At 31.9% G+C, this 22,220-nt stretch overlaps 2 protein-coding genes across 2 annotated transcripts; one reads left to right on the top strand and one right to left on the bottom strand.

Annotated features, from left to right (window-relative positions):
* Positions 1-8,462: 8,462 nt before the first annotated feature.
* LOC133288402 (protein NUCLEAR FUSION DEFECTIVE 4-like) lies at positions 8,463-12,690 on the top strand. Its single transcript, XM_061486155.1, has 3 exons — positions 8,463-8,792; positions 8,884-9,737; positions 11,822-12,690. The coding sequence occupies exons 1-3, from the start codon at positions 8,463-8,465 to the stop codon at positions 12,297-12,299; spliced, it is 1,662 nt and encodes a 553-aa protein (XP_061342139.1). The 3' UTR covers positions 12,300-12,690.
* Positions 12,691-18,694: 6,004 nt separating this feature from the next.
* On the bottom strand, positions 18,695-21,359 carry LOC133288431 (thaumatin-like protein 1). Its single transcript, XM_061486186.1, has 3 exons — positions 21,299-21,359; positions 20,536-21,205; positions 18,695-19,146 (listed from the first exon to the last, which is right to left on the bottom strand). The coding sequence occupies exons 1-3, from the start codon at positions 21,357-21,359 to the stop codon at positions 18,825-18,827; spliced, it is 1,053 nt and encodes a 350-aa protein (XP_061342170.1). The 3' UTR covers positions 18,695-18,824.
* Positions 21,360-22,220: the final 861 nt, after the last annotated feature.

The raw sequence follows: 22,220 nt of genomic DNA, 5'->3' as shown, positions 1-22,220 counted from the left end.
ATAATTAATATATAAGCACGTGCGCATATATACTTTTGTTAATAATGGAAACCATCCAACTCAATAAATATCTTTCTTTCTTCTATGAAATTAAACTTGCAAGTAGCAAGTTGGGTGCAATAATGAAACTTGAAAAGCAAAATTCAAACTTTTAATTTGAGTGCGTCTAGAAAGATATTTTGACAAGGCGAAAGCACTTTGTCTAAAAGCACAAGTTGCATTAGATGAATAGATGATGATAAAAATTAGTAAGTGTAATTTAAACTAATATTTCGTGCCGAGACAAATGCATAGTTAGGAAAACAACTAGCTCGCCGTGCATCTCTAACAAAGCTTTGCGATTTGGTGTTTGGTTAATGTCATTGTCATAAGTTTAACACCCCTCAAATCAACACCCCAAACAAAAATGTCATTGTCATGAGACTCGTAATAAGCTTTCGCTAACAATATCCACAGAAATAGCAAGTATATATAATCTCTTTTTTTAATGAAAAAATTTACATTTATTTTTTGTTGTTGATAAATTTACATTTCTTTTAATAACACGTATTTATTCTCACTTTTGAATAAAAAATTGACTCAATTGAGGTAAATAGAGAAGAAATTCGGTGTCAATGAATTTTTCTCACCGGAATGAATTTAACAAATATACTACATGTTGGTGGGGGTAGATTGGTTGAACATTGTGAGGGAATCTCGCTCCCCTGAACAAAATCAAGATGCACTCACTACCAGTGACAATGAAGCGACTTAGACTTTGTCTGAGAGTTGATTTTGGGAGGGTTTCAATAAGCACTTCTCTTATTTGTGAGGTTAAAAAAATGATAGAAAGAAATTGGAGATTTTTACTAAATTTTCCTTCATCTTAAAATTAAAGTTTCTCCAATTTGGAAGATTTGAGGGGGAAAATATTAAAAATTATTTATCTACCCTTAGCATTAAAATGTAAAAACTACATAATTGTGAATCTTTTTTAAATATGACATTATTAGAAAAGTCTCAAATACCAAAAAATTTATCAACGAAAAATATTTCGTCAAAAAAAGTGAAGCAATTTTTAATGAAAATTATATACGTCAAAAAATTTCCGTCAAAACAAAATACTAAATTAGAGACGGAATCAGATTTTGCCATAATCACTAACATAAATTTCTTACAAAAAAAAAAATTCAGTCCAAATTATTGATAGAATCTAAATTCCGTTGAAACTTTCAACGAAATATTTCCGTTCAAAATTTTGAGAAAACGCATTTCCATCAAAAAGTTTCGACGTAAAACAATTACGTCAAATTTTTTTACGAAAAACATTTCCATCAAAATTTTTGACAAAAGTTATTTTCATCAAAATTTATGAATAAAAATATTTCTGTAAAAAAATTTGATGAAACTTTTTTTTGGTCAAAATTCTTTACGTAATCTAAATTTCGTCAAAATATTTCACAAAAAATATATTTAAAGAAATTTTTTACGAAAAATAATTCCATCAAAACTTTAAACAAAACACATTTTCTTTGAAAATTTTTGACGGAAAAAAATTTCATCAAAATTTTTACAGAATTTAAATTTTGTCGAAAAATATTTTCGTTAAACTTTTTGGCAAAAAAATATCGGTCAACATTTTTAACGAAACACATTTCAATCGAAAATTTTCGACGAAAAATATTTCCGTCAAGTTTTTTGATTAAAATTATTTCCATCAAAATTTTCAACGGAACACATTTCTGTCCAAAATTTTCGACAGAAAATATTTTCGTAAAATTTTTTGACGGAAAATATTTCGATAAAAAAATTTGATGAAAAAAATATTCTGCCAAATTTTTTTACAGAATCTAAATTTCGTCGAAAATTTCGATAAAAGATTTCCCTAAAAAATTTTGACAAAATAATTTCCATCGAAAATTTGAACATAAAACGTTCCGTTAAAATTTTTTATGGAATTCTTTTTTCGTTTAAAATATTTGATGGATAAAATCATTTTCGTCAAAACTTTTGACGAAAACTAAATTTCGATAGAAAATTTATTTTTGTAAAAAATTTCATCGGAGAAAAAATTTCGTCGCTTTTCGACGAAAAAATAATTTTGTCTCGAAAATATGATCTTTTTTAGTACTGTAAAAAAGACATAAATAATTTTGTTGGAAATTTTAGATTTAATTTAATTTGTAAAAAATAATAATTATATTAATTTTAAAAATGAGGTAAAATGATAAAATATCTTATTAACCCTTTATTTTTTCCCTTACCATTTTTTTAATCCAAACAAGGAGAAGGAATATCCTTTAATTTTCTTTCTTTCCTTTCCCTCCAAACTTCCAAACAAAGCCGTAGTTTCTAAATGGCTTATAATACTTAAAGATTTATTTCTAAGTTTCTGTTTTCCCTCCCTATCTATCCACTTATGTTGGGTGATCTGATATTTAGCCACTTTTTTTTTTTCATTAAAAATGTATGCTTGTTTATTTTAAATAGTAAATAGTTACTTTTTTTTAAAAAAGGAAAAAAATCAATTTTAATAGGTAGGATTTTTTACACGAGAGAGACCGAGATGTACAAACAAAACAATGATTGATAATTATATATATTGGATCAATACCCTCGGATGAGTTTATGGAAGAGACATTGTACGATCATTGTATATAATAATAATGTCGTATAACTGAAGGTGTGAGGTATGTGTACAATAATAGCTAAGAAAATATGAAATTCAGAGTGTGTACCGAGTTAGCTTAACCCCTTATTTATAGATGAGTTATTTAATAGGGATAGAATTATGGGTCTCTTGAAAATATTGAAGCCTAATACTTAATCCATTAATAATATGATAAGATTAATATTATATTAGTAAAGATTATTTAATTATCTCTCTTAGTTGATAGCCATTATGTACTATTAAGACATAACCCATAAGTTAGGTCGATAATAAGGTTTGAAAATAAAATTCCACCAGTCAACTTGATACAGACCGAGCTGGATTTATATTTGGTTAGTCAAGTTGACATATTTTAAAACGTAAAATTTAATTAAATATATTAAAAATATTCTCCGATAAGGGTAAGATTGAAAATCACATGAATTGATTCTCAGATTGAACTGGCATATTCGTGCACATTGTTTAGTTGGATTGAGATCTCAAAACCCCAAATTTTGATCGGGCAAAATAAAAATTTCTCTTAAACCAAAGATAACCAAATTCACACATTTTGTTTAGGATCAAAATGTAAACCGAGGAAGAGAGGCAACGTATGGACACTAGCTTTTTTTTGTCGAGCACAAGTCCAATAAATAAACAATGTACAAAAAATAATAATGAAAAAGGCACGCATGAGAAGCTTGACTCTCTCCCCACCTCAAAATAATAATAATAATAATAATAATCTTTCTCTTATTTAATATATGTGAACAATTGGTATTGACGATTCCTAACTTGTCTTTTCCCCAACTCCTTTTTACCGAACAACAATCATTATTTATATTTTCTATGAAAAAGAAATAGTTGCTTGCTCTTAAAAAATTAGAGAATTACTACCAAAAAAAAAATTAGAGAATTATGTTGAATCATTTAATTGTTAAATTTTCTATGTTAAAAGTTAATAAGTCTTAAATTTTTTTTGACACCCTTTGAGCTAACTTTTGAGGTGGTGTATCCTAAGGTTCTTTACATGGTATCAGAGCTTGAGTGACTATAAGGTCACAAGTTCGATCCTCACCACCCCTACCTTAAAGTGGAATTAAAATAAAAAGCACAAAAAGGTAAACCAAAAATTGGGCCTGTGCATAATCCACGCTTCAAGCCCAGTGGGCTCTCGTGTGAGGGGACGTGTTGAGATATATAGTTCTACATTGGTTGTATGGGCAACTAATGTGGCCTTTATAAGGCCTTGGACACTCCCACCCTTTGAGCTAGCTTTTGGCGTGGTGTATCCCAATGTTCTTTACATGTTGAGATATATAGTCCCACATTGGTTGTATGAGCAACTAATGTGGAGTTTATAAGGCCTTGGACACTCTCACCCTTTGAGCTAGCTTTTGGGGTGGTGTATCCCAAGATTCTTTACATGGTATCAGAGCACAAGTTCAATATAAATCATTAAAAAGGCCCTTACTCAACACCTTAAGGTTTTGGGTTGAAGTGATTATTTACATGGTATCATAGCACAAGTTCAATCCTCACCGTCCCCCACTTTAAAGGGGAATAAAAAAAAAAGCACAAAAAGGTAAACCAAAAATTGGGCCTGTGCAATTTCACGCTTCTAGCCCAAAGGGCTATTGCGTGAGGGGGCGTGTTGAGATATATAGTTCCACATTGGTTGTATGAGCAACTAATGTGGAGTTTATAAGGCCTTGGACACTCCCACCCCTTTGAGCTAACTTTTGAGGTAGTGTATCTCAAGGTTCTTTACATTTTGAGGATTGAGAGAATTAACTAAGAATGTTTTGATAAAATTCATATAATAAATAAATAAATAAAATTCTTAAAACATCTTTCATTAATTCATTCAATCCTCTAATAATGTAGTTTTACGATTATCGGAAATAACTTTATCTCGTGTGCCGGGAGAAATGTTTTTTCCCATTTTAAATTAATAAATATGCTTTTTTATTTCTAAAATATTACTCTCATTTAGGGAATAAAAATCGACAAAGCAATTGGCTTGGCATAGTATACAAACAAGGACCACTTGCCTTCTCTATTCAAGAAATGTGGCTACCGGATTAGATGGCTTCATAAATATAAAGCTATACATTAGTTATAATTAAGATGACTAGGTGAGATTCTTTGACCAAATGAAATTCGTAAACTTTTATCACTTCGAAATTAAATTTCCATATGAAAAAATAAAAATAAAAATGTAAACACAATTTTATTTCGAATTGGTGCAAAGCTTGTTATGCATTCATTTGGTAGAATTTTGTTTGGGAAATATTTTTCTTATTTTGTAGGAGAGTAATTATTTCATGTTATAAAAATAAAATTATAAGTGAGACTCATAGATAAGAGGAGAGAAAAGAAAAAGAGTGATGGGACCCACCCTTTTTATGTGGGTAAGAAAATTGTTTATCTCATGTAAAATGAGATAAACATAACCTATTTTATTTTGATTTTTCAAGGAAGAACTTGTTTGTCACATATTCAACAAAATTGGAACTGCATTTGTCAGAAACCTGAATAGAAAATACGGGGACACGCAACAAAACGTGGCGTTTCTGACTATCATAACCTCTTCCTCCTTCCTTTATCTTTTCCGTAAAATGAAAAACTCCATTGTCTTCACTTTTAAGCAACTGCTTACGTTAAATTGTTGTCTTGAACTGTTTTCCCTCAGAAGAACAACATCGGTTTCCTATTTCCAAGTTCTGAAGTTTTAGCATTTTTCCGAAAGGAGAAAAAGAACAAAGCATAATTGTTATGCATTTCTCTAGTCTCATTACCACACGACGCCATCAATTGGAACTTGGAAGCAAATTGAGCCAAAATTCGTGTCTGTTTATTAACTATACATAATACATGGGTTCACGTTGGCGGCACTAACAATGGAGTTACACAGTAATTAATAACATCGTTTACGTTGATTTTTCATTCTCAAAATCAAGTTTTGAGAAACTAAACTTTTTTGAAAAAAAATATTTTTAACTTTTTTAAATAATAATATTAATTTTAGGTACCAGACTCAAAAAATCTAAAAATATATTTACATTTATTGGCTTTAATGTTTCTACAATGAACGTAGATAAGTTATATATATTCGCTTTCAAAACGACGTCGTTTTGAATTGAAAGATTAAAAAATTATAATAATAAAGATTATTATAACCCTGAATTTATAAATACAAAAGTATATTAATTTTCATCCTAAAACGACGTCGTTTTGGGTTCAATGTAAATAAGTAGATTGCAGATAAAAGGAACCCTATATATATATAGAGAGAAAAGTATTTCTCCAATCACTGGAGATAAAATTATAAAATTATCTCCAGTGAGCTCAAAACGAAATCGTTTTGAGTTATAAGATTAAAAAATTATAACGATAAAGACTAAAATAATCCTATAATATATTATAATTACAAAAACAATTTGATTTTCTCTCTAAAACGACGTCGTTTTGAGCTCATTGAAGATTACTTATCTCTATTGACTGTAGAAATTCTTTACCCATATATGTATATATATATATATATATGTTGCACCGACACAGACACGGCACACGGGATACGACACGACACCCCGGCATGTTAATTTTAAAAAATGTTAAATTTTGACACGTTAGGACACGTTTTGATATTATATAATATTTTTAATTTATGTAGTGTATATTATATTTAATATTCAATAATTTAACAAAAAAATAAAGCTAAACTTATAATACCCATCAATTTTGCAAAGAAACATAAGATATCTGAAATGTTTATATTAAATTCAATAAAATAATAATTGTAATCCAACGAATCTAATAGTTAGAAATCAAAATGCAATGCAACGCAACGTGAACCTTTTTTGAGTATTTGCAACGAGTATTGGAGTGTCGGGAAGTGTCAGACACGACACGTTAGAGATTTTGAAGTGTCGGTTCTTCATATAATATATGAGATATGATCCTTTGACACCGGTGTCAAATTTTAAATTTGACACCTCATTCGAGAGCCGTTAGATAAAAAAAAATCAATGGTGTCACATGCTTACAAATCAGAGACGTTTATTTTTTTTATCTAACGGCTCGCAGATGAAGTGTTAAATTTTAAATTTGACACTAGTGTAAAAGGATCCTGCCTCTCTCTATATATAACAACAATTTTAAAGTGATTTTTTTTATAAAATATTGATTATAAAAAAAATATTTTAAAAATTTCTTTAACGTCACTACAAATTTAAATAGTTTTAAAATTTATAAAAAATTTATCTCATAATAATCTTTTAAAATTTTAATCCAATACATCCCACAAAATTAAAAGTAATGGTTTCATTGTTATCCAAATAATATTTAAAGCATTTGGAGAGAATAACCTATGTTGGAGAAATTATTTTAACAATATTCACAATTTTATAAAATGCACATAAAAAATTGAAACATGCAAATACACACCATTAAGGCGTACCTTACGAAAATATATGAATGTGATAAGGAAAAATCTGAGCCAGTATTTGACACTATGGGTGTGTTTGAAAGTTTTTTTGCTTTTTAGTTTTCAAAAAGTGTTTTGAATATGAATTTTAAAAACTGATTTTGAGAGTGAAAAAACAAAAAAACTTGTTTGAGTGTAGTTAAATTAAAGTTATAAAAAAGTTGTAGTTATTTACAAAAACGCCATTAATGAAATTTCAGAATTACAAAATTGCCACCGTAAAGTTATTGTTTTGAGTCTTCAAATTTACGCATTTGCCATTAATGAATGCTGATAATTACGATCATGCCACCGTGAAAACTAAAAAAAATCAGAAAATTGCATAGGAGAACGTCCGTGGGTTGTTATCGTTTTTTAGTTTTTAAAACTAAAAAGCAATCATTGTTTTTAAAATTATTTTGCAAAACAATCAATACCAATCAGTTTTTTTAGTTTTAAAAATTTAAAAACTGTTTTTGAGAATAGGAATCAATTAGGCCCTATGTCTTTTAGACAACATTGGCCTCTCTATGGTACTCAAGGTTGGTGGACAATTGCCTCACAGGATAAAATAGATTACCTCTATTCTCGTGGCTACACTACCCCATAAAATAGCCCTACCAAACTTAATCTATGTCTGAATAGTCGAACTAAAGTAATGAAATGCAAAAGCAAAGAAAAACTCTTCCTAAAATTCTGATTATTTATCTATTCATAAAAAGACATAAGGTCACGACTTACTATTGAAAAGACACACGTTCAAAAATAAAATAATACATCCATTATGATGAAGCAACATATCCGTTCGACAATGATATAACATATCTTTTCAAATCAATCTTCATATTCATAAAAATAATTAATTTAAAAATTAATTCCAACACACATTTTGTTATACATGTTATCAATTTATCTTGTATTTTTTATTATGTATTGAATACACTTCTTTATTTGATTTTTTAAGTAATTAAAAAGATTGTTTGATTTATATAAAAAAAAAAAAAGGAAAAGCGGAGGAGATAGGGTTTGGTCCCACCAACCGTACCGACTCCGTCAGAAATATCAACTTCAGAAATCCGAACAGGCACACGGCACACCCTCCCATCCACTTGATGAGGGCCCCATTAAAAAATGGCATTGGCAACACAATTTTTCTTCGCACGTTTCTTTCTTTATTCTATAGAAAAATAAAAAATAAAAACGAAAATCTCTACCGTTAATCTCAAATTGCAGAGTACAGTGAGTACACTCGTACAGAGAAAACGTGTCTAAGGAATTGCTATAATTATAAATATCACAACTTGGGGTACCCGAAATCTATATCCTAAATATAATTATTTAGAGTGCAAAGTTGAATCAATTCAAATGGGGACCTCATTTTCTCCGGTTTCCACCGCCAGCAAATGGCTGGGGTTGGTGGCCGCCGTTTGGATTCAATCTATCTCCGGCAACAACTACACTTTCTCCAATTACTCCGACGCTCTCAAATCCCTCATGCATCTCACTCAGGTCGAGCTCAATAGTCTCTCCGTCGCAAAAGATGTCGGCAAGGCCTTTGGTCTTCTCGCCGGACTTGCCTCCGATCGGTTCCCTACATGGGCTATTCTTCTCATTGGCTCCGTCGAAGGCCTCATCGGCTATGGTGTTCAGTGGCTCGTCGTTAGCCAGAGAATTCAACCCCTTCCATACTGGCAGGCAAGTACAAATACAATCAACGTTTTCTTTTTTTTTCTGATTTGGTTATTGAAAAATGAATTGAATGTTGAATCAATGAATGCGATTACAGATGTGCGTGTTTCTGTGCTTTGGAGGCAATAGCACAACGTGGATGAACACTGCGGTTTTGGTTACTTGCATACGAAACTTTCGGAGTAACAGAGGTCCCGTTTCGGGCATTCTCAAAGGGTTTGTAGGTTTAAGCACTGCTATATTCACCAATCTTTGTTCTGCTCTCTTCGCCGATGACCCTGCCTCTTTTCTTCTCATGCTCTCTATCATCCCCTTCGTCGTTTGTCTCGCCGGTATCTTTTTCCTCCGCGAGGTTCCTCTTTCTAAGTCTACCTCCGACGCCGAAGAGAAAGAAGAGTCGAAGTACTTCGGCGTCTTCAACGCCGTCGCCGTTGTCGTCGCCGTTTATCTTTTGGCTTTCGGCTTCATGCCAAACCCTAACAACTTGGTGTCTCAAGTGTTCGCTGTCGTTTTGCTCGTTCTATTGGCCTTACCGTTGGGGATTCCGGTCCACGCTTACTTTAAGGGTTTGAACTTGGACCGGTTCAAACCGGGCAGTGACATTGAGGGTCAGCGCGTGAACGAACCGTTAATTGAAAGCCAGGACAAGGAAAATGAAGCGGCGTTGGTGGAGGCGGAAGCGGAAGCGGAAGGGGAAGCGGTGATAGTAAAGAGGGCACCGGTGATTGGGGAGGAGCATACGATACTGGAGGTGCTGAGGAGCGTGGATTTTTGGATCTTGTTTGTGTCGTTTCTTTGCGGCGTTGGAACGGGTTTGGCGGTCATGAACAATATGGGTCAAATCGGGTTGGCTCTCGGGTACACCGATGTCTCACTATTTGTCTCATTAACCAGTATTTGGGGCTTTTTTGGACGGATCGTCTCGGGTTCGGTTTCGGAGCTCTTTATCAAGTAAGTCGTATATCTATATCTATATCTGTATGCAGTGTTATTCATATTCTATTCCAAGTTCCAACAACCCCTTTTGGTGAAAGCAATTAATGATCCTACTTAGTACGGATTTTCAAAGTACTGGAATGATAAAATGAATCTTATAATTTTATATTAAACTAATTATATAGGTAGTTGTGTGTCTATTTTATTTTATTGTTTGGAAAAAGAATTTTTTTAAAATAAAAAACATTTTAATATTTTTTAACTTCAAATATAATTCTGATTTTTTAAAAAAATTGTATAGCATAACAATATTTTATTTTTAAAAACTTAAACAAATAGATTCTAAATTGATTTGGATTATTTGATTAATTGGCTCCTTTTATATTAAATCCAATCTAAATCAGTTATTATTAGTTCGGTTTTTAGATTCTCATTTATTTAATTTGAAACTTAAACTCTTAATTCAATGACCGGGTTAAGGAACAACGACCAATCTGCCACTTTTCAAAATAAAAATTATTAATATGTCATGCGAACAGTAAATTTTTTTCAAAGTGTCACGTGTACAAGTTCGCTACAGTAAGTAGCAAACTTTGTTTGGTGATGCGATGTGTTTTTGGACCTAGTTCACTACTGATAATAGTGAACTATGTGAAATATCGATCTTAGAACACCTAATTCGCTATGCACCCTAGCGAATTATGTACAAATTCACTATTAAGAGTTTTTTTGTAAGAGTTACTTTGTAGTAAAAGTGATTGTGTAATGTTATAGAGATTCGTTTTGCGTGCCGTAATTTTATTTTTATTTTTCTTCAAAAAGTGTGGGCTCCACAAAATGTTGTGTGTGTAGGAAAATTTGTTGTGTCATGTTAAATGACAAATGCAAACTTTCACTATTAATTACACTTTCTCTCTCTTTCTTTTTCAAAGCTTTTTTTCCTTCGACTTTTTGTTTCATCCAAAGTTGAATGACATTGTGTCCCAACATGAGCACACGTTTAATGACTGTTTTTTTCATTCAACTTTTCTCAACTAGTTCGTTACCCAGTCTAGCAAACTTATACGAGATTGACATGTATCCCAATAATATTCAGAGCAGATTGGCATTTATGTAGTTCGCTATTTCGCTATTATGAGTAACGAATTAGGTCTAAAAATATGTCATATCAGTAAATAAAGTTTGCTACTTGATGTAGTAAACTTGTACGCGTGAGACTTTGAAAATTTTTACTGTTTGCGTGACATTTTGACAATTTATTTTTTTAAAAGGTGACAAATTGGTCACTGTTCCCCAGTTAAGTTTTTTTTTTTTTTTTTTTTTTTTTATAAAAAAAATTTTCTTTCAAATTTGTGTGTTTTAAACTTTAGTCATAAGATTTATCTTCTAATTTTTCACCCTTATCCATATTTTATCTTGAAAGCTAAAAAATGAAGAGAATTTTTAAAAAAAATTAAAAATCAATTTGATTGTATTTGATTAGTTATGCTTATTGGTTTGGAGCATGTCTTGTTGATTTCTTGAGTGGCTTATTGGTATCTCTAAACCTCCTGGGTTCGAAACCACTGGCATATAATATGAAATATCTGTAACTTGCTACCAGATAAATAAAAATGTTATATTTATTTTATTTAACATGAGATAATCCATCTTGCTACACACATAATAAAAATGAGTCTCACCTTTATTTGTTTTCTCTCCAATCATTTGTGGGTTCCTTTTATTATTTTGTTTCACTAACGTAACATCAACATATGAAAAAGATTTCCCATACAAAATATCTGCAATCTTTTAGAGTTTTAGGCCCATCTGGAATACATACAAAATGCCTAAGAAATTTTTAAGTCCCTCTGTGCTACACCTAAATTATGCAAGAAGTCTTCTTGGCTGTGCCTAAGGCATTTTTGTGGCCCTATGAAATACGCCCAACGTATGCAAGAAGTCTTTTTTCTTGCTTTCTTTGGGAGTACCACATAGGGTTAGCTTAGCCATTTTTCTTGCATGCCTTCTGTGTATTACAGAGGGGGTCTATGTTTGTTCATCAAATATGGAGTGTCTATGTTGTTCTTTTTACAATTTTTCTTGTTCACACTTCACAGGAAAGCTGCAACGCCTAGACCTCTTTGGAATGCAGCATCTCAGATTCTGATGGCTGTGGGTTACATACTCATGGCCATGGCTATGCCCGGTTCCCTTTACATTGGGTCTATTGTAGTTGGCATATGTTATGGAGTGCGGCTTGCCATTACAGTCCCAACGGCCTCTGAATTATTTGGACTCAAATATTATGGTCTCATCTACAATATTCTCATCCTCAACCTTCCCCTGGGCTCTTTCCTCTTTTCTGGGCTGCTCGCTGGCCTATTATATGATATGGAGGCCACTGCAACAGAGGGAGGAGGCAACACCTGTGTTGGAGGTCACTGTTACAGGCTAGTCTTTATAATCATGTCTGGAGCATGTGTTGTTGGGTTCTTCTTAGACATTCTATTGTCAATCAGAACCAAGAATGTTTACAACAAGATTTACATGAGCAAGAAATCCAAGAAATCCTTAGGGACATCAAGTAGCCAATGAGCCGTAATGGGGCATATAAATGGTATCACAATCCTGGGATTGATGAGCTTTTTGTTCGGTGATATCCCAATATGCTAGGTAGACATCCTATTAGATAATTAATTCATTTTTATTTATTTTTTAAATAAGGTTGAGTTATTTGTTTTAATGCCATTCTGAATCATGAGCATCCTACTGGCCTCTGTACTACTAGTTTTTATGATATGTTATCAAGGATAGTGTTGGCAAGAAAAAGATCTTCATTGCCAAAATACTGCAAATCTGCAATCAAGCATAATTTCAAGAATGAAGATTTGAATGAGGGGGATTGTATCAATTAAAATTAGTATTAATTTCATTGATATGATACTCAAATTGTTGTAAGAATGCAAGGGTAATATTGTGTTTGTGTTAACGATGATCAATAAGACTGAATTCTTTTCGTTCATTTTGGAGAGAAGAGAACATTCAATATTATTAGTTGTTTTCTCGTGTTCTTAAGTCAGAGTTATTTGGTAATAAACAATAGTCACTAGTCTCAAGGTCCAAGGTTGTAATCTTGATTGACGTTTCTTCTAGGCATTGTAAAGTATGCTGTGTTGCACTGGCAGTACGTTTGATGAAACAGGTAAAATTGATGTGAGAAGGTAATAAATGTATTATAAAACTTTGAGAGGTGAAAAAAGTGATGGAAGAAATGTAGGGTGACTAGGAGGGCCAAACAGCAAGAATTTGATGATATCAAACAAGGCATCACGAGAGCATAGTTCACTTAAAATCTTAAATCAAAGATGTTGTGGTTTCATGAAGTTTTATTTATGTGGTTTTCTGTGATTAATTTCTTTTTCCCCAGTTCTGTATTTGTTCGAATTTGTACACACTAATCATATGGCAATTATTCGGATGGGTCACACTACAATCAGAGGCAGAATTAGGGGCTAGGTGGGCCATCTCCCCCCAAAAATTTTATTTTATTTATATGCTTTATAAATTTTATCTAATTTTCCTCTATCCTACCCCTAGCTGCAACACTGTAACCATGTAGGTACTGGAACAAGAAAGTGATAAAAAAAATATGTTATTTCTTAGCAATACTTAAATATAACACGCACCACAATAATTACCAAAAAAACAATAAAAGTAGGCACAAAAGAAGGAATGCTGAAAAAGGATACTATTGCTGCTGCGACACTTGTGTGGACCCCGCATATCTCTTGTGTGTACATAAGAAGAAATTTCTCTAATTTAACATGAGAAAAGTTTAACCTTTATAAATTAGTTAAAATATATGTAAGTTTATTTTATTGATTATTGTATATGAAAGTAGGGATAGGTTATTCTTATTATCATTTTTCTGTCTATCTTTATCTACCACTCTCCAACTCCATTAGATCAGAATCTCAAGAAGAGAGAGAAAGATAAATATTAGTTAAAATTTTGATCTAATAGTGTTTTAAAGTGGTACGACAGATAAAGGTAGGCAGAAAAATTAGTAGATAGAATAACTTACCCTATGAAAATAAATGAATAATATTTTATTCTGATTTGAATTGAAAAAGATGGTATGACTTTCCATAGTCAAATAAATGATAATAATCTTTATTATTAGTCTTAAGAGAAAGAGTAAATATTTTTTGGTTTCTCAACAAAAAATACGAAACTCATTTTAATCCTTTAGAAAAAAAAGTCGACTTGTGGTTCATCTGAAATTTCATTTCTTTAAAGTTGTGGTTCTTCAAAAATTAAAAGAAGACCCATATTAGTTGCTCAAAATGACTAATATAGGTACTTTTTTTTTTCTAAAGATTAAAATGAGTTCCGTATTTTTTTGTTGAGAACCCAAAATAGTATTTACTTTAAGAGAAATTTTTTTTTAGATAAATGAATAGATGGATTAAAAAAGTGCATAATATATTATTGTTTTAATAATAGGAAAAATATTTTTCATTTTAAATGATATAAAATTATGTCATTTTAAGAGAGATAGACACAAAATAATATATTTTTAAAAAATTTCAATTAAAAAAAAATCACCCACTTTCCCCCCATGATTTCTATTCCTTGTTTCTATTTTTCTTTTAAAATGTTATAACTTATATCTTTTAGAAGGACAAATATCAATCCCATAATAGTAATATAGTAATGAAAAATAGAAAAATAGAAATTCTTCATATTTTTAATTAAAAACACATGAAGATCAAACACAAATCATCAGATTGAGCATTAGTTAATAGAATATTATAAGTTAATTTTCTAATTTCACGTGGTAAGAATTCAATAGAAAAATATCTCTGTTATAAAGGACACAATAATACTTTCATAGTTTATGTATTTTTATTTATGCTTTTATGGTTGAATAAGATAATAGAATTGGAGAAAAAGATATTTTATTATTTTTAATCAATTAATAATAATATTTGTTATCGAATAATTAAATTAAGATAATATAGTTTCTATTGTTGTATGAAACAATTTTGTCTCATGTACACAAAAAACGAGTGAAATCCATTAAGGAGAATAGAAATAGAAAAATAAGTGGGTCTCATTCAATTTTTATTTGTCTCATGTAATATGATAAACTTTAACTAAATCAGCAAAGAAGTGACAAGGCAGAGTAAAATGAAAAAAATGGAAATATATATCAACGAAAAATATTATATTATGAGATTATCTTTCTTTTAAAATAATTATTCGAATTTGTTATATTAAAATAATTATTTTCTTATAATCTTTTTGAAAACGACAAAATATACGAATCAATCATGCAACATTAAGAAAGTGGATAAAAGTTAAGATTTAATGTTTTTGTTTTTACTATAGAAACTTTTTTCAGTCATATTCATATAAAAGTGAGTGAGTTCTGTTGATTTTTTTTTTTCCATTCTTTCTTCAACAAAATCTATTTATTTTTATGTAAGTGTGGCAGAGAATTTTTTTTAAAAAACAGAGACATTTTCCCCTAAAAGCTAACCCAGTAACCATACTAATAATAAGCATTAGATGGAGTTGGACCAGCGTTACTTGTATTCAAAAATTGGGCTCCGAATGGGATGAATCAATGATGGGTAGTAGTTTGCCCTCATGTCCAAAACCAAGGGCGTTATTAAAAGCCCCAATATATCCTTGTTATTTGGACCCCAAGTCCAAAGCCCATCTCGTATCTCAATAGCCTCGCACAGCAAGATCATAATCAAACCGATTTTCATCCTCTAAGATATGGGATATACTTTTAAAAGTAAAACGTAGAATTATAATTGTTGATTAACAAATAAAAAGTTGTTATGAAATAAAGGATGAGAAATAGAAAAAATCGTGTCACAAGATAAACAAGAGAAAAGACAAGAAATCATAAGAAAATAAGGTGAAATTTTAATTCTCATCATCCAATCAGTTTTTCGTATGTCCATATATACAAGATTACAATAATAAATGCAAGAGTTAATACTTTATTAGTGTAATAGTTATGAAATCATAAATGAGAGATAATTATATCATTAGTGCTAACGATTATAAAATTTATATCTTGAGAACCAGTATTTAAACTCATAATAGAAATCATGGAAATTTTTGGGACGATCCCTTTCTTTCTTTGCTTCCAATAAATTATAAAGCTTCTTATGTATTATTTTTATGAGATAAGTTATTATACCTATTATTTTTTCTGCCTATCTTTCTGATTATTTTTGTCTATCACTCTCTAACACCGTTAGATCTGAGATTCTGATCTAACGGTGTTAGAGAGTGATAGACAAAAATAGTCAGAAAGATAGGCAGAAAAAATGATAGGTAGAATAATTTTATTTTATTTTTTATTTATCTACGTTATTTCAATAGCTATCAATAGCTACCGCACAAAGGTTAATCACGATAGAATAATCACAAATTTATGATTTTCTTTTAAGCTATATAAAAATTCTAAATAAATAAAACAATTTTCGGGTGAAATTCTCCAAAAATTTTATGATATATTGAGATTGATTTAATGTAAAGCCCGCATTATGTCATTACTCTTTGATACCTGAAACATTATGTTTTGAAACATTATTTACTCTTTGATTTTATTTATGTCTTTGATACCTGAAACAAGATTAATGTAAAGCCCGCATTAATCTTGAATTTTGAACTTAAATATTTCTTTGTTGTTGGGAAAGAGATATATATTTAGCAGAAATAACCGCACACTATAATGGACAAAATAAATCATTTCCCGTTACCCTATGAGAAGCAAGTATACAGAGAGCGAAATAATGTTACAATCGTAAAGAATATTAAGAATGTACTAAAATAAACAGCTAAAAAGATAACGCATGATTTTTAACATCAATGAGACCATGACCCACAAATAATATATATAAAGAGCCAGACAAAAAATGGATGTTTTGAATGAATTACAATGGATGTTTTGAATGTCCATTGTTTACATAATTTAATAAAATCTTAGATTAATCTGTTTGCTCGTTGAATGATAATTTCTTAGAGTTAGGTGCCCTTTTTCATAGTTAGCAACTCTAAGAAGAGTGTTTGACTCCATTTGGTGGTTGTTGAATTTGTTAACATTATTTATATTTTTCGAGAACTAGGTTCATTTTATTTTGGAATGATGCAGAACGCTGGTTATAAAGATATCAATCTAAACTTAGCTAGCCCATCACTCTAGCCAATTTACCAAGATGCAAGGGTGAGTCAATCTGCATTATATAATAAAAACTCCGAGTAGAATAAACTTTTCTTCTTCTTCATGGTCGTAGATTTTCAGCAACATAATGCAATATGGGTGATGGTGTTGCAACCAAATGTGCAACCACATACAATGATTTAAGAAACTTCATACCAGGTGGCGTGGTGGACAAACTGGTCGTGTAGAGGGAGTGACAGATGAACATGGTTCCCGTAGCTTCCATGGGTTCTTAGAAGAATATAAAATTGTATTAACTGTCAAGTATGACAAGAGAATTGTAGATTCAACCTTTTATCTCAGTGGAGGTGCAGAAACTACTACTAGACTGCGACTCAGTTTGATGTATGCAGCAGTTTAATCTCACTAAAATTTTTGGTTTGGTACTAAAACTTCTAGAGTGCTAGAATCATGAAAAATTTTCTTCAGAATTCTGCTGATCTATCTACACCACAGTGATATTTTCTTATTTATGTGTGTTGGGACAGAACACAAACACATACAAACAATAGCAAAGTAAAGCTTTCGTTGGAAATATAGATGTTAAAGAAATATTAAACCATTAATGTAACTTCCTCCAATAATTTAAGTTTTTAGGTTGAAATATCACTATATGACATCTGGGTTTGATGTATCATTCACTCTTCAAATCTAATGAATTCTCTCATAAAAATATAAAATTATTAATCTAGCTTTATTTAACCACTTTAGTTTTTGAATTGAATTGACGCTTTATAACAGTAAATCTTGATGGACTTTCATAACAATTATATTCCATGATCACATCAACAATAACAAACGAAGGATCCACATACTTTGCATATCTACCTTTCCATTACACATCTATAATTGCAATGAGAATGCAAAAGGTGCCAAGAACTAGCATAAAGTAAAGAGTATTATCCAATTTTGTGGGTTTTAATTTCTTTGTCCCAAAACTATTTGTAAGCACAGAAAAAAATAAAATTATTTCTCTTCATAAACAAGGTAAAAAACAGAATGATTATTATGCAACCATACGATTGAAGTTATTGTTCTGCAATATTCTACTCTCAATCTTCAGGCTTCATTTAACTTTTTTTTAAGCCACAAGTTTACTCACCAAATGCATCTCAGAATTCCTCCTGCAGCAGGCAAAAGACAAAAAGCCAAGAAATCTACTTGTTTTTGCTGCAAAGCGAACACTAATTTTAGACGCAAGATTAACTGATTGTTCACATTATGCTTAGAAACTAACTTCAAAGCCATGGCCCACAGCACATATATATTTATATGGCGACGCGTAAGGTGGACTCCCCTAAATATGGTCCACCATCTTAGATTTAATAATGTTTAAATCAACGGTTCTGATTGATGACCGGTAAATGATAAATCAGGTCAGGCGAGTTATTTTCAAAAATTGCAAACTGGTCCATCTCAGTCTTTGAATCATGCCATGTTTTTTTCTTTTAAAATTTATTCCTTTACTTTTCTACATTATTGATATCTTGAAACACTAAACTGCAAATATCAAAACCTTAAACCGTTTATAACAGGTATAAATCACGTAGCATGTGGTCTATGCTAAAACTAAAAGCCACCATGTTTATATTATTATCATACATGTGAAAACAACTACCATAGAACCTCAAAAAGCTTCGACATGGGAGATAAATACAAACAAAGGTTAATATAAAAACAACACTTTAACGAATGAAACATGGAATATTTTTTTTGGGGAGAATATTGAGGTGGGTGGGTGGTTTACAATCAGGAAGAATCTGCCAGCTTTTCTGGCAAAGCCAAAATTCATGAACCTATTAAATCAAAACACGCAAATCTAAGACCCATTTACATTTTAAAAACCAAAAGTCACGAGAATGGTGCTGCAGCTAAAGCAAGGAGAAAATAATCAAAAAGCTAACAGAGTAGACAAACGTATTGCAAACTGTCCTATGGCTATGAGAGTCTCCCTCTCCCATGGCCAAACCAGCTAAATATGACCCATCTGCCAGCATGGCCTCTCCTCCGGATCCTGAACCCGACCCGGAAGCCGGTACTGAATACCCAATGCTAGGGTCCGTACCCGTGTACACCACTGCCCCTTCGGATCCTGTTCCTGTTCCTGTTCCAATCCCAGGGGTCAGTGTCCCAGTTCCTACCCCTGTCCCCGACCCTTGTGTCATGGGGGTTTTATCTCGTGAAGATTTCTGACTGCAAAACCAAACCAGATATTGAGACAATAATCAAATTCTCAAACAAAAAAACTAAGGTTATTACTTTAGATATGTTACAAGTGGGGGTTTTCTGAGCGAGTCGTTCAATAATATTTAAAGAGTGAATACACTCATTTTAATGGTCAGAGACGCAAATATAATGTACTTTATGAGCATTAGCTATTGGCAATGGCACCAAGCACCAAACATCATTAAGACTGACCCGCTCAACAATCAATGTATTAATAAGATAGCATTAAAGAGTTCACCTTTGGCTGTATGGGGAGCACCCACCTACTACTTACACTGGAAATTCTCAGTTCTCACACTCAAAAATAAAATCGAGCATAATTGGAAAAACTATTTCTGCAGTGGCAGGAATAATTTGTAGGCACAAAAATGAGAGAAACTGTAAAGAACTGAGAAAGAAAAATTTGATGGAGTACAATCCCTTTTTTTTTTCATGTTTGTGTGAGACAAACTACTATTTCAGCTACAACTGTGGAAATAGTTTCCCCTAAAAAATACACACACAATATATTAAAAAAATTAATATTAATAATGATATTTATGTAAAATTAAACAAAAATATAAAATGCCACTTAAATAAATGAACGGATTAATGTTTCTTATATTGTAAAAAATAATTTTATATTCTATATAGATATAAAAATATAAGTGCCCATATTTTTTTTGGAAAAAATTAACTAACGCCCTTGTGATTTTTTTTTTTTTTTTTTTTTGATAACATGCCCTTGTGATTTTATTTCAGAATCAACTATGCTCCTTTGTTTTTTTTTTATCATATACGTTCATGTAATTTGTAAAAAATAAAAATCACAAAGATATATGTGATAAAATACATACCCTTTTGCAAATCACAGGAACATATGTGATAAAATAAAAATTACAAGAACATAGATGATTCTAGAGTAAACCATATAAATATTGATGAACTTTTACCTATTGTTTTTTTTACTCTTTCTTCTCTGCATGTAGCCCTTACACTTTTACTTGGTACTACTACTGTTGTACCAAAGATTCAGTACATCTCACCGATGAAAATATTACATGTTAGCTAAAATTCTATTTTTTCTGTCAGATTTTTTCTCTCTCCTCTGATGTGTAATGCTCTCATTGATGAGATGCACTGAATCTAGGTACAACAGTAGTACCAAAGATTTATTCGTAAATGACACAACTTTATCATTTTACTCTCACAAAGAGATGTGATCCACACTTTTATATATATTTTTTCATTCTCTCTTCTCTTCTATTCTCTCTCCTCCTTTATCTATGACACAATTTTACATCTGATACACAATTTTTTCCATAAATAAATCAACCACTGTGTAAAAAACAATGAATAACAACAGATTATTTTTACCTAGGAGTGGATGGACAGAAGGTAACCGTATAATCAGCACCTGTACATGTAAATGTACTCGTAGCGTCATCGTATGCGTAGCTATACGAACTGGGACAAGCAGCCTTGAACATCTCCGAGTAAATAGAGGGTCTACAAGTGGCCGGAGACCCATACGCGCCGCTGCAGCAGTACTCAGGGCTACCAAAAGCTTCACACGCGCTCTTGCACGCGCTTCCGTCGGAGGATTTCAACTCCGCCGGGCATTGCTGGTTGAGATCGGAGGTGCACCCGACGGAAGCACATAGACCCGACCCGCCGGTTCCTTGAACCATCATGGGAAGATTGAAGCCATCGACGAGGCTGACATCGTAGAAGTCTTGCCCTCCGGTGCCGAGCGTGAACTCCGCTAGGGTAGCAGGCGGGGAAGCTCCGGCGCCGTTGCATTCGAGTTGGCCGGAGCCACAGTCGGCGGTGAGACAAGAACCTGAACCGGATCCGTCGAAACTGCAACCGGTTCGGCCCCAGAATCGACCGGACCAGCCGGTTGGAGCTTGAAAGGTGCGAGAAGTGTCTTTGGGGAGCTCGAAACCGGTTGTTTCAAGAGTTGGGGTACCAGCATTTGCAAGAATACCTGGCCACACTGTGTAATCGCATCTGTTTACAAATGTAAAGGTAGCACCCAGAACACCTGAACCAGAAGAAGCATAAGAAAAAGTGATGAGAAGTAGTAATTGTTGTGAAGTTGAAGGAAAAACAGGTAAAAAAAAAAAGTTGAATTTACCTCTTGGAGTGAAGAGTAGGAGAGCAATGAGAGTGAAATAAGAAGAGGCTAAGTGACCCATAGGTTCAAGCTTGGCCTTTTTTGGTTGGGGTAGTGGCAGTGTCACTGAGGAGTAGCTGGGGTTATCAAGAGGAAGGTAAGTGTTTGGAATGGATAATGAATTGAGTATGCACAAAACGACGAAGATTGGTCTGAGGGTAAATGTAAAAGCACAAGTAAGAGACAATACTAAAGACAAGGAGGGAGTGGTGCCCATGCTCTTAATTTAACAAATTCTCAAATCATTGAGTTACAATTACAAAGATATTTTTTGTGTGTAATATAGTATTTGAGTACTAATGCAAAGTTATTTTGTGTGATATTCATGCAAAGTTTGTTTACAATTCGTGGCTTCAAGGGGTATTGATGTTTATATATAGGATTATATATTTGGCGTTCTATGTTGGGGATTTAAGTGTAAGGAATAAAGTGTCATGTTTATTAAGAATAAATTGAAGTAATAGACTCATTAAGTTTTTTTATGTAAGATGGGGTATCCATTTCACTTATGTTATATTTTTGCTTAGCTCATTAATAGTCATATTTTCTGTATCAAAGTCAATGATTTAACTGGCGTGAGTATTTGAATAAAATACTATGTTTGGATAGGAATAAATTAAATGAGAATAATATAAATGAAAGAACCTAAATTTATGATTTGGGTTAAATTGTAGTGTTGAATTCACTCTTTTTTTTATTAAAAGAATAGTGTCCAATTCACTTACCAATTTAACAATTTACTTACACGCTGACACACTTTGTTGCCGGTTTCAACACAATTGGGTTTAACAGAAGAAAGGGCCTAGCCCAATGACACTTAATTGATTTAGTTTTAGTTTGTTAATTCAGTTAAGGATTGGTTAGAGTTAGTTAGCATTATTCT

Source organism: Gastrolobium bilobum, unplaced genomic scaffold (genome assembly GCF_033153095.1).
Source record: "Gastrolobium bilobum isolate Gb01-03AN ecotype WA unplaced genomic scaffold, APGP_CSIRO_Gbil_v1 utg1578, whole genome shotgun sequence".
Classification (NCBI taxonomy): domain Eukaryota; kingdom Viridiplantae; phylum Streptophyta; class Magnoliopsida; order Fabales; family Fabaceae; genus Gastrolobium; species Gastrolobium bilobum.
Note: the sequence above shows the minus strand (reverse complement) of the source record. Positions and strands in the feature narration are given on the sequence as shown.

Bases quoted from the DNA above. Each gene is read 5' to 3' on its own strand.
- LOC133288402 (XM_061486155.1), top strand. From the start codon at position 8,463: ATGGGGACCTCATTTTCTCCGGTTTCCACCGCCAGCAAATGGCTGGGG. The intron at 8,793-8,883 runs GCAAGTACAAAT...ATGCGATTACAG, and splicing joins AACCCCTTCCATACTGGCAG to ATGTGCGTGTTTCTGTGCTT. The intron at 9,738-11,821 runs GTAAGTCGTATA...CACACTTCACAG, and splicing joins GTTTCGGAGCTCTTTATCAA to GAAAGCTGCAACGCCTAGAC.
- LOC133288431 (XM_061486186.1), bottom strand. From the start codon at position 21,359: ATGGGTCACTTAGCCTCTTCTTATTTCACTCTCATTGCTCTCCTACTC. The intron at 21,206-21,298 runs GTAAATTCAACT...CTTCTGGTTCAG, and splicing joins CCTACTCTTCACTCCAAGAG to GTGTTCTGGGTGCTACCTTT. The intron at 19,147-20,535 runs GTAAAAATAATC...TTGGTTTTGCAG, and splicing joins TTCTGTCCATCCACTCCTAG to TCAGAAATCTTCACGAGATA.